Source organism: Delphinapterus leucas, chromosome 1 (assembly GCF_059928025.1).
Source record: "Delphinapterus leucas isolate spDelLeu-1000000601 "Yukka" chromosome 1, BTC_Dleu_Yukka2, whole genome shotgun sequence".
Taxonomy (NCBI): Eukaryota; Metazoa; Chordata; class Mammalia; order Artiodactyla; family Monodontidae; genus Delphinapterus; species Delphinapterus leucas.
Genome location: NC_143129.1, coordinates 177,824,096 through 177,838,061, shown reverse-complemented (window position 1 = coordinate 177,838,061; position 13,966 = coordinate 177,824,096). Strand labels below are relative to the sequence as shown.

Genomic DNA, 13,966 nt, shown 5'->3' with positions numbered 1-13,966 from the left:
GGTTATACATCTCATTAAGGGTGGGTTACCTTATTGGTTATGACTTCCAGAGTCAGAGAGATGCGGGTTCAAGTACCTCTCTGGCTTACAAGCTGCAAAATCTCAGGGAATTCACTTAACCTCCCTGAGCCTCAGTTTACTCATCTGTTAAATGGGGGATAATAACACTTATGCCACAGGGTCCTTGCAAGATAAAATGACAGCATCAGCAATTGAGGTAAGCTCGGTAACCAAGGGTAACCATTGGTAACACAGCTAGGACTTGCTGGTATTACTACTATGAGAGCCCATGAATGTGTCAGCACACCCCTTACTGCAAAATTCATGACCTTTTCATTGAACGGCTTAGGAACAGAAGGCAAAGAAAAATACCTCACCTCACCTTCCCTTAGATGGGCCCAAGAAATGAGGCATATAGACTCAGACACTGGGTGTCCCAAGGAACAGCTCAAGACAGAAGGTGAAGTCCTTCTCACTCAGAAAAGACAACATATGCCTTGTGTCCCAATCACTAAGTAGATCCAGATGGCTCTGCATAATTAAAAAAATTCTCCCCCAGGCACCCAGGCCCTCCAATGTCCACCTGTCCCAGGCTGCACTTGAACTGGTGCTAGGAAAGAGATCCTCAGGCCTGGAAGCTGACTTGTCTTTGCAGAAAACTCCAAAACTTTCCCAGGGCTCTGGGCAGTTAGGTGGTGTGTGTGTGTGTGTGTGTGTGTGTGTGTGTGTGTGTGTGTGCTCCACCTGGGCCTGGGAGGGTGGGGGTCTGGCAGGGGAGCTGGGCCAGATGGAAGGATGCGTTCTTGCCAATCTGCATGCAGTTTTTTCCCCTCTATGGCCTGCAATTTACATGTGCCTCTCTTTCTAGTGTCTTGGGCCAGCTCTAGGTAGATTGATGACTTAGCGGGAACAATCCAGCCACTGTCCCGAGGAGCCTCCTTCCCCCATCCCCCGTCCCAGCTGGGTGCAGTCCTGCCTGAGTGTGGCCTCTCCCTGCAGGAGCCAACAATGACCCTCTATTGAGCAGCCCACGTGCCTTGGGCTGGGCCCCGCCAGCCACCCTGACTTCTCCTTAGCCCCAGGCATCAGCCCCGCAGGCTGGCATGTGGCATAACCCTTCTGGTCACTTTGGAGCCATTCCACCTCCCAAGGAGACTCTTTGATAGTGTGGCCATCTGTCCTGGTTTGCCTGGGATTGAGGGGTTTCCTGGAACGAGGGATTTTTAGAGCTAAAACCAGGAAAATCCTGGGCAAACTGGGACAAGTCGGTCACTGCACCCTGGTAGGAAGAGGTCAGGTCCCAACTTTGGGATCCTGAGGCAGAATCTGAGGCTGGAGCACAGACACCTGGGTCCTCCTAACAGCACTGGAGACACCTGTCCACTGCAATCATTATATAGTAAGTCCCCTACATACGAACCTTCAAGTTGCGAAATTTCAAAGATGCGAACGTGCGTTCCATCAATATCCGGTGTAAGTGAAACTGCAGCTTGCCCTCGGATTGTGTTAGTTGGGTACCTAGGTTAACTTTGTTGGACTTATGAACAAGTTGGACCTACGAACGCTCTCTTGGAACGGAACTCGTCCGTATGTAGGGGACTCACTGTAATTAATAATCATAATAATAACCCCCCAAAAGCAAGAGAGAGTGTTCCACGGGCCGGCTACTGAGTGCTGACACATGTTCCTTATCTAATCTCTATCACCAGCGGGAACTGTCAGGCCTCTCCTTAGCCCCACGCCACATCACAGAAGAGGAACCCAAGGCCTGGGCTGGTAAGTAGACTTGCCCAGATCCAGGATTTGAACCTTCTGGGCTCTAGAGCTCCCTCTCAGGGTCCCTCAGCCTCCAGCCCAGCCCCCTGCCCTTGGGGGACACAGGTGACACATGACATTCATGTAACACAACATACTCTTATCCACAGGTGTACATGGATTTTGATAAAACCCCAAAATGCCTGCACGGATGAAAAGGAAGAAGAGGAAACTGTACCACAGATGAATTATTTTTCATCCTGTTTAGTGTGGCACTGAGTATTCACCCAGGATTCCAATTCTGTGGGAAACTGACGATTCTGGGATCATCGCTGCATCAGTAACACCGCCCCTCCCCCCACATTGCAAGATGGCAGCCCAGATGAGACAGACTGGGGAACAGCATCTCAAAGCACTCACAGCAGTGGCTCCTCCTTTTCTTGTCTGCTCAGGACCCATCTCGATGGCAGTGAGGGAGAGGGATGTGATTAAGGGCCAGATCTCAATCCACTGTCATCAACAAAAAGACGCTCTAGATAATGTCCAGGTGTCACCAGCAGCAACAGGTTGAGGGTCACAATACGACACAATGTGGTCGAGAAGCCGAGATCCTGCTTGTCCCCTTCCTGTCCGGCCGGCAGCCCCATCCCCCGTGGCAACCCTGGCCTGGACAGGGTAAGCATCAACATCCCCGGCCCGCTTAGGCGGCGGAGCCGGCCTGACTCTGGGGACATTCCAACCTGCGTGAGGTCACTGCCCGAGCCCAGGGCGGATCAGGAGGTGGACTGGCTTCAGGTGGCAGCTGGGTCCACTGCTGTCCTGGCTAAATCCCTCCCTGAGGTGAGGGTGCAGGGCCACTGGGACCAAGTCCTCATGGCGACTGCTCTTAGTGGGCCTGGTCAGAGGAGGGCCCCAGAGCTAGGCTGGAGACCCTGGGCCCCCCAGAGAGCTGGGCATGCGGGGGAGGCCTCACCCTGCACCACAGTAGATGATTTTGCAGAGACAGCTTTTTAATACATAAATCAGACCTTGACAGTCACTTGCTTAAAACCTTCTAACGGCTTTCCAGTGCACTTGGAATAAAATGCAAGCCCTCTCTGCATGCGCTGGCCCCTGCCCAGCTCGCTGACCTTGACTCCAACACATCTCCCTCCTCCGGTCTTCTGTCTGTTCCTCCAATACTGGTTCCCTCCTCCGGGCTTTGTACACGCTGTTCCCTCTGCTTACAACACTCTTCCCTCAGCTCATGAACGGCTGGTTCTTTCTCATGGTTGCTTTGGTTCTCAACTCAAATGTCACCTGCTCGGAGAGGCCTTGCCGGACCATCTAGGCTAGCGGTGCCTCGCCTCTGCCCCTGCCGTTTTCTACTGCTTGGTCTGTGTCATTTCCTCCAATTGTGCTTTCCGTTATGTTTCCTTCATTAGACCGTCTCCTTCCCGAAGGCAGGGTGTGATGGCAGAGTTCACCCAGGGATCCCGGCACTGAGACCAGCACCTGGCACTGAGGGGGCTCGACACCGATTCACAGAAGGAACGAGACAGAGCAGGCAGCTGCGGGGATTAGCTCCATGGCGGAAGCACGTTCCTGACTCACTGGGGACCCAGGAGGCCCTGTCCTTGGCAAGAGGACCAAGGGGTCTGCTCCTTGAAGGTGCCCACAGCATCATCACGGGCTCTTTAAAAGTCAGGGGCAGTTCTCATGTTCAGAAAGTCTGAGATGAGCAGAAAACACCTGGTGGGGGTGGGAGGGAGTGGGTACCTGCCTCAGGTATCATGAAGGTGATGTGATTCTGGGAAGGATGGACCTCCAAAGCCCTTCCTCCCCTGGTTCACGTGGAACTCCTCAAGGTTCCACATAAATCTGTCACTGCCAACTCCTTTGAGGGAGGAGAGATCTATCCCATGGGTCCTCTTGACTTCACAGGACAACGGTGGTCCTGGTTACCATTACCAAGAAGCTGGCCCTCTCCAGTCACCTGCACCTGTGACTACTAAGGGGAGGGGTCTGGGGAGCCTTAGAGGGAGGAGCTGGGCCCCCGAGGGGTATCTCAGAGAGCACTGACTGGATGGGAACTGCAGGAGGGCCAGGCTGGGGACACTCACTCTCCACGTAGAACACGCCCACTTTGTCCGAGTCCGACATGGAAATATAGAGAACGATCTCGTATCCGGTGGGGAGGTGGTCGGGGCCTTTGGTCCGCAGGATCATCTGGGACATGTCCTTGAGGTCTGAGGGGTGGATGCATGAGGAGGTTAGAATTAAGAGAATTGCGTTGGGGCGGGGTGGGGGCGTGGGGGAACTGGATGAAGGTGGTCAAAAGGTACACACTTCCAGTTGTAAGATAAATAAGTTACCAGGGATGTAATGTACAACATGATTAATGTAATTAACACGGCTGTATGTTATATATGAAAGTTGTTGACAGTAAATCCTAAGAGTTCTTATCACAATTTTGTTTTTCTACTTCTTTAATTTTGTACCTATATGAGATGATGGATGTTTACTAAACTTATTGTAATACTCACTTCATTATGTATGGAAATCAAATCATTATGCTGTATACCTTAAACTTAGACAGTGTTGTATGTCAATTATATCTTAATTAAAAAAACAAAGGAGAATTGTGGCTGGAATGTTGGCCTGTTACTTTTATAATCAGGACAAAGCAAACCCCAAACCTGTGTATTATGAAAAAGCATAAGAAGTAGTTGTTATCTCCAACACTACAGATGACTTCCTATAACCTTTTGGGAACTTCCTTCTGCTCCTTTTTCTACATATGTACAACTTCTTAAAAAACATGGTTCCAGGGACTTCCCTGGTGGCGCAGTGGTTGAGAGTCCGCCTGCCAATGCAGGGGACACGGGTTCGTGCCCCGGTCTGGGAAGATCCCACATGCCGCGGAGCAGCTAGGCCCATGAGCCATGGCCGCTGGGCCTGCGTGTCCGGAGCCTGTGCTCCGCAACAGGAGAGGCCACAGCAGTGAGAGGCCTGCGTACCGCAAAAGAAAAAAAAAAAAAAAAAAAAAAAGAAAAAGAATCCGTCTGCCAATGCAGGGGACACGGGTTGCAGCCCTGGTCCAGCAAGATACCACATACTGCAGAGCAACTAAGCCCGTGTGCCACAACTACTGAGCCTGAGCTCTAGAGTCTGTGAGCCACAACTACTGAACCCACGTGCCACAACTACTGAAGCCCGCACTCCTAGAGCCCGTGCTCCACAACAAGAGAAGCCACTGCAATGAGAAGCCCGTGCACCTCAACAAAGAGTAGCCCCTGCTCACCACAACTAGAAAAAGCCCGTGCAGAGCAACAAAGACCCAATGCAGCCAAAAATAAATAAATAAAAGAATTTATAAAACAAAACAAAACAAACAAAAAAACTTTAAAACAAAAAAACATGGTTCCAATTGAACTATATCAATAGTTTTATTGTCTGTTTTTAGCAGGAGTGGATACCTGAGTCCACCATCCTCAGGAGACCCAAGGTCACACCTGCCTCACCCTTGGCCCAGCCCAAGACTTATCATAAGTGTTTTCATTGCTCCTCCCTTCTCCCCACCCCAAGCTCAAGTGTGGATCCTGTGGTACCTTCCTTGCTGTAGACTTTCTCATCGCTGCAGTCCTCTCTGGGTAACCAGGGTGTGTCTCGGTCACAGTTCACCAGCAGGATGGCTCCCTGCCCCTCAGGGCCCCAGGTCCAGGATGCCTGCATTGGCGAGGAGAGAGGTCAGTGCTGTCTTCTCTATCTTCTGACAGATATTCTCATCCCCAGCGCAGACCCCATAGGACACTGGAGAGACAGACCCAGGATGAGACTCTTGCAGCCACTACCCGGGAATGTAAATTGGTGCAGCCATTATGCAAAACAGTATGGAGGCTCCTCAAAAAACTAAAAATAGAGTTGCCATATGATCCAGCAATCCCATTCCTGGGCATATACCCAGACAAAACTATAATTCGAAAAGACACATGTACCTCTATGTTCACAGCAGCACAATAGGCAAGACATGGAAACAACCTAAATGTCCATTGACAGATGAATGGATAAAGAAGATGTGGTATAAATAAATAAATAAATAAACAAACATAATACACACACACACACACACACACACACAATGGAATATTACTCAGCCATTAAAAGGAATGAAATAATGCCATTTGCAGCAACATGGATGGACCTAGAGATTATCATACTAAGTCAGAAAGAGAAAGACAAATACAATACGATATCACTTATATGTGGAATCTAAAATATGACACAAATGAACCTATCTATGAACCAGAAACAGACTCACAGACACAGAGAACAGCCTTGTGGTTGCCAGCGGGGAGGTAGGGTGGGGGAGGGAAGGATTGGGAGTTTGGGTTTAGCAGGTGAGAACTGTTATATATAGGATGGGTAACAATGAGGTCTTACTGTATAGCACAGGGAACTCTATTCAATATCCTGAGATAAACCATAATGGAAAAGACTATACATATATAATATATGTCAAACTGAGTCACTTTGCTGTACAGCAGAAATTAAACACAACTTTGTAAATCAACTATACTTCAATAAAGTAAAAAGGGAACCCTCTTACACTGTTGGTGGGAATGTAAACTGGTGCAGCCACTATGGAGAACAGTATGGAGGTTCCTCAAAAAACTAAAAATAGAGTTGCCATATGATCCAGCAATCCCTCTCCTGGGCATATATTGGACAAAACCATAATTCAAAAAGATACATGCACCCCTATGTTCATAGCAGCACTAGTCACAATAGCCAAGACGTGGAAATGACCTAAATGTCCGTCAACAGACGAACGGATAAAGAAGATGTGGTACATATACACAATGGAATATTACTCAGCCATTAAAAAGAATGAAATAATGCCATTTGCAGTAACATGGATGGACCTAGAGATTATCATGCTAAGTAAGTCAGAAAGAGAAAGACAAATACCATATGATATCACTTATATGTGGAATCTAAAATATGACGCAAATGAAGATATTTATGAAACAAAAAACAGATTCACAAATACAGAGAATACACTTGTGGTTGCCAAGGGGGAGGTGGGGTGGGGGAAGGAAGGAGTGGGAGTTTGGGGTTAGCAGATGTAAACTTGTAATATATAGGATGGATAAACAACAAGGTCCTACTGTATAGCACAGGGAACTATATTCAATATCCTGGGATAAACTATAAGGGAAAGGAATATGAAAAAGAATATATACATGTATAACTGAGTCACTTTGCTGTACAGCAGAAATTAAACACAATATTGTAAATCAACTATACTTCAATAAAATTAAAAAAAATATTTATGGGATGAGTAAAGAACGTATGAAACTTCACTGGCTCAGATGGAGGAAGCCTGGGTAAGTTCAGACCCACAGGGACTGGGTGACTCCCCAGCTCCTCAGCGGAGGTTGGATGCCTCAGAGGCCTCAGTGGTGCCTACTGGCACGTAGCTTGGCCATGGACACAGAGTACATATGTGTGGGGCTGCCTTGCCCTCAGGAAGGCAGGGCTGGGGCAGAGCCCCCTGAGAAGCCTGGGGGAAGGGGCTCCCCTATAGGCCTGAGGACATGCAGAGAGTCTGCAGCTGGCTGCTAGGCCCCAGGCTTCTCAATGGGCTGTATTTATTTAGCTTTTTAAAGTATCCATCTCCATATAATTTAAACCAGACTTTATGTCGTTATTATAAAAGGAATGTATGGGGGCTTCCCTGGTGGCGCAGTGGTTGAGAGTCCGTCTGCTGATTCAGGAGACGCGGGTTCGTGCCCCGGTCCGGGAAGATCCCACATGCCGCGGAGCGGCTGGGCCCGTGAGCCATGGCCACTGAACCTGTGCGTCCAGAGCCTGCGCTCTGTAACGGGAGAGGCCACAACAGTGAGAGGCCCACGTACCGCAAAAAAAAAAAAAAAAAAAAAAGTAATGTATGGCCATGGCAAAAATTTAAATGCCATACAAGGGCAGAAAATGGAAAAAAGAAGTCTGGATGTGCATAGAGCAAAACCAGCAGAGCTTAAAAATGGGGTTGAGGAAAAAGTAGGAATCAACGACTTGGAGAACACAATGCTATCTGTCTGCACAAGTTAAAAATACACACACGCAAACCACACGGCATGTTTCGCAAGAATCACAAGAACAGAAAGTGATGTGTTAAAACCATTGAAGTGCTCCTTTGTAGGGGAGCAGAATGGGAGTGGGGAATGCAGGATCAAAGAGGATAAATGAATGAATGAATGAACAAATGAATGAATGATGAATGAACGAATAAATGAAAAACTAAAAACGGGAGAGGGGTTGTGCAGGCACCATTAAAGATGATGTGCCTTGAATTGGGAACGATTAATGCAATCTTCTGCTCCCCATGGTCCAAAAAAAAAAGGCAAAATAATAAGAGCAAATGCTTTGGCAGTACTTCCTCTGTGGCAGGACATTCCTCCTTTCCACCAACTCTATGAACTGGGCGTCCCCATCCTGTGGATGGGAGCCACTGAGACTCGGGAACCTGCTCCATCGCTGTCCCTCTAAGGAGCTTGCTCCTTGGTGGGCTCTGCCATTGGAGTGTGTGTCTGGGAACCTGTCTCCTCATCTGTAAAATGACAGTCGTTGAAGCTTGCTGGGAGGACCACCACTGCCTGCAGGACCCAGCCTGGGGCTCTGGCCCGGGAAGCCCCCCGTTCAGTCTGCCCTTGTAGCAAGGTACCTTTTTTGGGTTGTTCTTTTCCACCACGCCGTCCCGGTCTGCATCCACATCCAAGGAGATCTCTGGGGACAGACACATGGGTGAGTTGCTGAGCCTGCCAGACTGGGTGGGGCTGGGACAGGAGGAAGATTAGGGTGGGATTAGGGTGCAGCTCACCCATTTGCTTGGTTCCCAGAAGGGGAGTGCCTTGCTGAGGGCATCTTAGCCAACCCCCTACCTCAACACCCCACTGCGGGATGGAAACACCAGCAGATACCGTGCAGACTGCGCAGCTCTTGGAGGGGCTGCCAGGTGGGTCAGGGATCTCTCACCCCTTTACTGTTCCTCAGTCAATTCTGGGTGGTGGATGGGATGAGCCTCACTGGACAGATTTGGGAGCCTCGGTTCAGAGAGGCCAAGTCACATGCGCAGGGGCACACAGGTCGCATTAGCAGAACTGAAGCACACACTGCATCTGGTCTGAATCGAAGCCACTGCGTCTGGTCTGAATCAAAGCTCATATTTTGAAAACTTTCATAGGATTCCCTACCTGCCTTTCCTAGTCTGCCCTAGGCATGTGTGCACACGTGCACGTGTGTGCGTTTCTCTCCCAGAACTCCTGGTGGTCTAGGGCCCACCTCTAAGGACTGAGGGTTTTACTTTGGGTGGGAAACTGGGTCTTCAACCCCTCTTGATCTGAGGGTGCCCAAGAGGCCAGACCACCAGATAGAGGATCCACTGCAGGGTCCCTGTTTATCCTTTCTCTTGGGGGAGGGACCTTCTCTATCCCTCGGGCTGCTGTGGGGACCGTGTGGGGCATTGAAATGAGCCCAAGGTTTAGTACCAGACGGTGCTGGGCTTCAACCTTGGTTCTCTGCTTATAAGCTGTGTGGCTTTGGGCAGGTTAGACAGCTTCTCTGAGCCCCAGTTTCTTTATCTGAAAAGTGGGGCCCTTTCCAGTTAGATGAGTTGCCCTAATTGCAATGGTGGGCACTACTGCCACTTCGAGCCGGATTTCTGTTGTCGTTGCTGTGGGAGCCGTCCTGTGCACTGTAGGGTGGTAAGCAGCATCCCTGGCCTCTGCCCCCTGGATGCCAGTAACTCCCCCCAGCAATGACGACCGAAATGTCTCCAGATATTGCCAAGTGTCCTTTGGAAGGCAACATGGCTCCCTGAGTTACAGACCGACGGGGCGGGGCAGGGGAGTTGTTGGGAAGGTGATGGGCGTGACACATGAGATAAGCTGGGTTCAGGCCCCTGAACTGCCCCCAGTGGGCTCGGCCTCATGCTGAGCATGACTTGGACCGAGGTAGGAGTTGGGTGGGAATGAATGGATTCCTGGGCAGTACCCCTGGCAGGCGTGCTTTCTCCCTGAAGAGGCAGAAACATCTCCTCTCTCTCTCCTAAGTCGGGGGATTATATTCAGGGCCTCCCTTTGCCCACAGCCCGATTCCCTCTTAACCCTGGTTGTGGCTCTTCTGGGTTTCAAAGGAGGTAGGAGCAGGGGGGCTTTAAGGGCACCTGGTCCTTGGAGAGGCAGCACTCCCACCTCTGCAGCCCCACTGTCAGGCGCTATAGGAAATAGTTAAATAAACTCTTCCCATTGATCCCATTCACACAGCAAATCACTGTTGAGCCTCTACTGTGTTCCAGGCACCACACAAGTCGTGGGGACCAGTGGTGGGCAATCAGGGCCCCGTGCCTGCTCCCAAGAAGCCCCCAGGCCTATGAGATAAATATTGTTCCCATTTTGCAGGTGAGCAAACCCAGACTTGGAGACGTCACCTGTCAGCAAATTGGGCTGATGAGCTGGGAGGCTGGTGCAGGATAAGAATTCTAGGGAGAAAGCCAAGAAGGCGGTACCACCAGCTACTGTTAAAGAGGCTGATGTAAACTTGTAATATATAGGATGGATAAACAACAAGGTCCTGGAGGAACAATATTGATTTTGGCTCCCAGACCTACCTTCATGAACTTTCCAGCGGGACACTCCCTAGGGAATGCTGCCTTTTGGGGAGGCTGGCTTCCTGAAGCTCCTGCCTGGGGACCGGCTGCAGACCCAGCCTCCTCCAGGAATCACTCTTTGCTTTTCAAGATAACAATCTCTCCTGCGCGTATAGTTCTTTGTGGACGGTACAGCACTTCCCATGTGTGTTTTCCCTTCAATTGCCCCCCTCTCCACCCAGCCACCCGTACCATACAGATGAGGAAACAGAGGCACCCAGCAGGGCATTGACCATGAAGTCCCCAGAGAGTGCAGAGCCAGGGGTCCCGCTCGGGTCTCTGACTCCAGACTCCTGCCTTTGGCCGTTCCCTCCACTGTCTGAGGCTGACCTCTACCCTGGGCTGTTTCCAAAACCCAAGCCTGCCTTTCAAGACCAGGACTTGCTCCCCTGAAGTTCAGGGAAGTTGGCCACTTCCCCACCCTGGCAGCCGTGTGGCTTTGGTCTCTAGGCTGCAAGGTGGTTCCACATCACGGATCCTGTGGTCTGTGAAAGCAGTGGGGCACAGGAGAGAAATTATGAAGCACTTCATTGTGCTTTACTTCATTACTTACTTTTTTTTTTTGGCCGTGCAGCGCAGGTTGTGGCATCTTAGTTCCCTGATCAGGGATTAAACCCAGGCCATGCAGTGAAAGCACCGAGCCCTAACCACTGGACTGCCAGGGAACTCCCCACTATGAATTTCTTAAATTAAATTTTTAAATCAATGTAATACTTGCACAGTGCAAAAAACAAAAAAACATCAAAGAGTACCAAATAGCTTCTAAAAAAACCCAGGAGTTCCTTGTCCAGCCTGTCCCCTCACCTGCCTGAGGCAATCTCTATAATACCAAATAACATGCTTATTGCTCTTTCTGGGTTTATTAAATTCAGACAAGTTTCACTGACTTCCCATTATGAAATTCAGGCATTGCGTAATGGGGCTCCCTTATCGCCCACCTCCCGACCTCCCACGGTGCTCGACACGTTCTCTCTTATGACCCATGACCCAACTTCACAGTCAACTGGAATGGCTTCCTCTCCCCTCCACCCTCCCTCAGAAACACCCTCAAGCTATAAGCCATCCCTCAAGGACTTCTCCCCTTCAAAGCTTCCCCCAATGTCCAATTTAACTAGATTCCAAGGGATGGTCTGTGTGGGGACGGGAGCAGGGCGGGCATTGTCTGCGCAGGGCTCTGGCCTCCCGGGATGGCTCTGTCTTCCCTGGGGGAGGAGGGAGAGGACATCTGTTTCAGGGCCTCTGGGGTCCAGACATTTCCCAGAGGCTCTGAATCCTACCTCAGCTCCCCAGAATAGCCCCAAGGTGTCAGGTGGCACCTGGAGTATGGGGCAGATTAACTGGAAATGTCACTGGGATTGGGTTCAAGGCAGTCTGCCCTGAGGATCAAAACACTGCCTCAGCTTCGACACAGAGGCATAAGAGTTTCGGCGGGCTGCCGGTCCCCATGGACAGTGGCAGGGTGCCGGGCCTTCTTGCCTAACAGGGCAGCTTGGGGAGGAAGGATTCTCTTCCCCAACAGCCAACTAGGGCAGTTATCCTCAGCTCTCCGGAGGGGATGCAAGGAATGAGGGCCTTAGGCTGATGCTAAAAATTCTCAAGGCTCCTGTACATGTGCTGCTCTCATTGCCAGGACCACAGCAAAGGGGGTGAGATTATTCCTCCCTCTGAGATCCCTCCCCTCCCACTTTCCCCCTTAACCTGGAGGGCTTGGCAAATCAGCCCTAACTGGGGGCTCAGAGGCCCTCAGGGATCAATGAGCTCAAAACTCTCATTTTATAGCTGGGAAAAAGGAGGTCTAGGGAATTCCCTGGGGGTCCAGTGGTTAAGACTCTGCAGTTCCACTGCCGTGGGCCCGGGTTCAATCTCTCGTTGCGGAACTAAGATCCTGCAAGCTGTGTGGTGCAGCCAAAAATAAAAAATAAAAAATGAGGTCTGGAGGGGGAGGGCATATAACAGGTTTTTGGCAGGACTGGGACCAAGACCCACAGTCTGATTTGGCCAAGGGCATTATAGTTTCGCTCTCGAACCCCAGGAGGAAGACTGAGGCACAGGAAGGTTCCTCAGCTTCACCCAGGCAGAGGGAAAATGGGCTGCCCCAAGAGGAAGGGAGGAAAGCAAAGAGCATCGACTGAGCACCCAGCCCACGCCAGGCCCTCGCGACGCGCCATCCCACTGAACCCTTGTAAACACTGTGCAAGAGTGCACCGTGAATCGCATTTTGTAGATGAGGAAACAGGCTCAGGGTGGTGGTCACAATGTGGCTGGACGAGGCAGAGCCAGAACACCGTCCACTCTGAAGTCAGGGATGTTTTTGGCTCAGCGTGGACTCAGCACAGAACTAGGGTGAGACAGACTCAGATACATCCTTGGGGGCAGCCCCACCATCCTGGGACATTCAGAGCGTTCCTGCCTCTGAGGTGTTGCCCCTGCATGATTACTCAGGGCATGGGGCTCAGGGGCTCCTGGGGTAGATGCCTGAGGGAATATGGGACCCGGAGGGGTCAGATAGACCAGTGGGTCTCAAAAGAAACCCAATTTTCACTAGGATTGCTGGTGGAACAGGAAACGCAAGTTCAATGGGGTGAGTTTTTCATAAAGCTTTATTTCTGCAATGTAAACGACTGTCTTTTGTTCTGAGATTATGCCCTGCCTACTCTTTAGGTGTTAAAATGTTAAAATGATGGTGATAATTGATGGTAAATGGTTTTATTCCTGTCTTTTCTTTCTGGCCAAGTGTCAAAATGGTCAGGTTTACTATTTTTTGGTGGGGGGGGGGAAGAGGGGACACTTCACTGACCCACGGAACCTAAATATCTGGAACTTGGGGCAGTTAAAGAAATCATTGTTCAGTGAGAGCACAGCCTCGGAACCCCGGAAGGATGAGCCTGGTCATTCATCACGTGCGTATTTGGTATCTTCGGACTCTCGTGCCTGCAGCACCCTGACAGGCTTGCTCCGAGCACAAGCTCAGAGTCTCCTAGCAGAGCCCTGCCTCCTTACAGTGCACTGTTTTGCCGTCCATCCCGAGTCTGCCGTGCTTTAGGGTGGAAGTCTCGTTCGTGGTGTCGTCAGCCCCTGGGCATCTCCCTTCTCTGCCAGGCCTCTGGCCACTGCCCTTCCTGCTAATGTCCTCAGGTGTCCTTGTCTCTGTGGGGTTAGGTTTCCTCAGGGACGGTCACCTGAGACAATCTGGGGGCACCGTGTGCCCGTGAGGTGGACACACGTGCCAGCCCTCAGCTGCGACTCGGGAGGCTTGGGTTTCATCTCCCAAGGCCCCCCGAGGTTGTCCTGAGGAACCCTCCGCCCCCAAGGCCAGGTACTCACTCCCTCGGTGCGGAAAGAAGGGCAGGTGGCCAGCAGTGAAGCCCGTTTGGGAATAAGCTCAGAAGCAGGAGAGCACTGCTGTTGGGCCTATTTCAGTGGCTAAAGACACAGGGTTGGAGAAGGAGGGGCTGGCTTGGCAACTAGTTGTTTTGTGGGGACAGTTCTGAGACCCCTGGAGGATGTGAGATAATTGAAATG

The 13,966-nt window shown here is 50.7% G+C and overlaps 1 protein-coding gene across 1 annotated transcript in view; it reads right to left on the bottom strand.

The window, feature by feature from the left end:
- PADI2 (peptidyl arginine deiminase 2) overlaps positions 1-13,966 on the bottom strand; it is a 47,907-nt gene that overhangs the window by 19,072 nt on the left and 14,869 nt on the right. The window contains exons 4-6 of the mRNA XM_022598484.2: positions 8,462-8,523; positions 5,346-5,463; positions 3,858-3,983 (exon numbers count right to left, since the gene is read on the bottom strand). Of these exons, the coding sequence (XP_022454192.1) occupies positions 3,858-3,983; positions 5,346-5,463; positions 8,462-8,523 (306 nt within the window). The remainder of the gene's footprint in view (positions 1-3,857; positions 3,984-5,345; positions 5,464-8,461; positions 8,524-13,966) is intronic.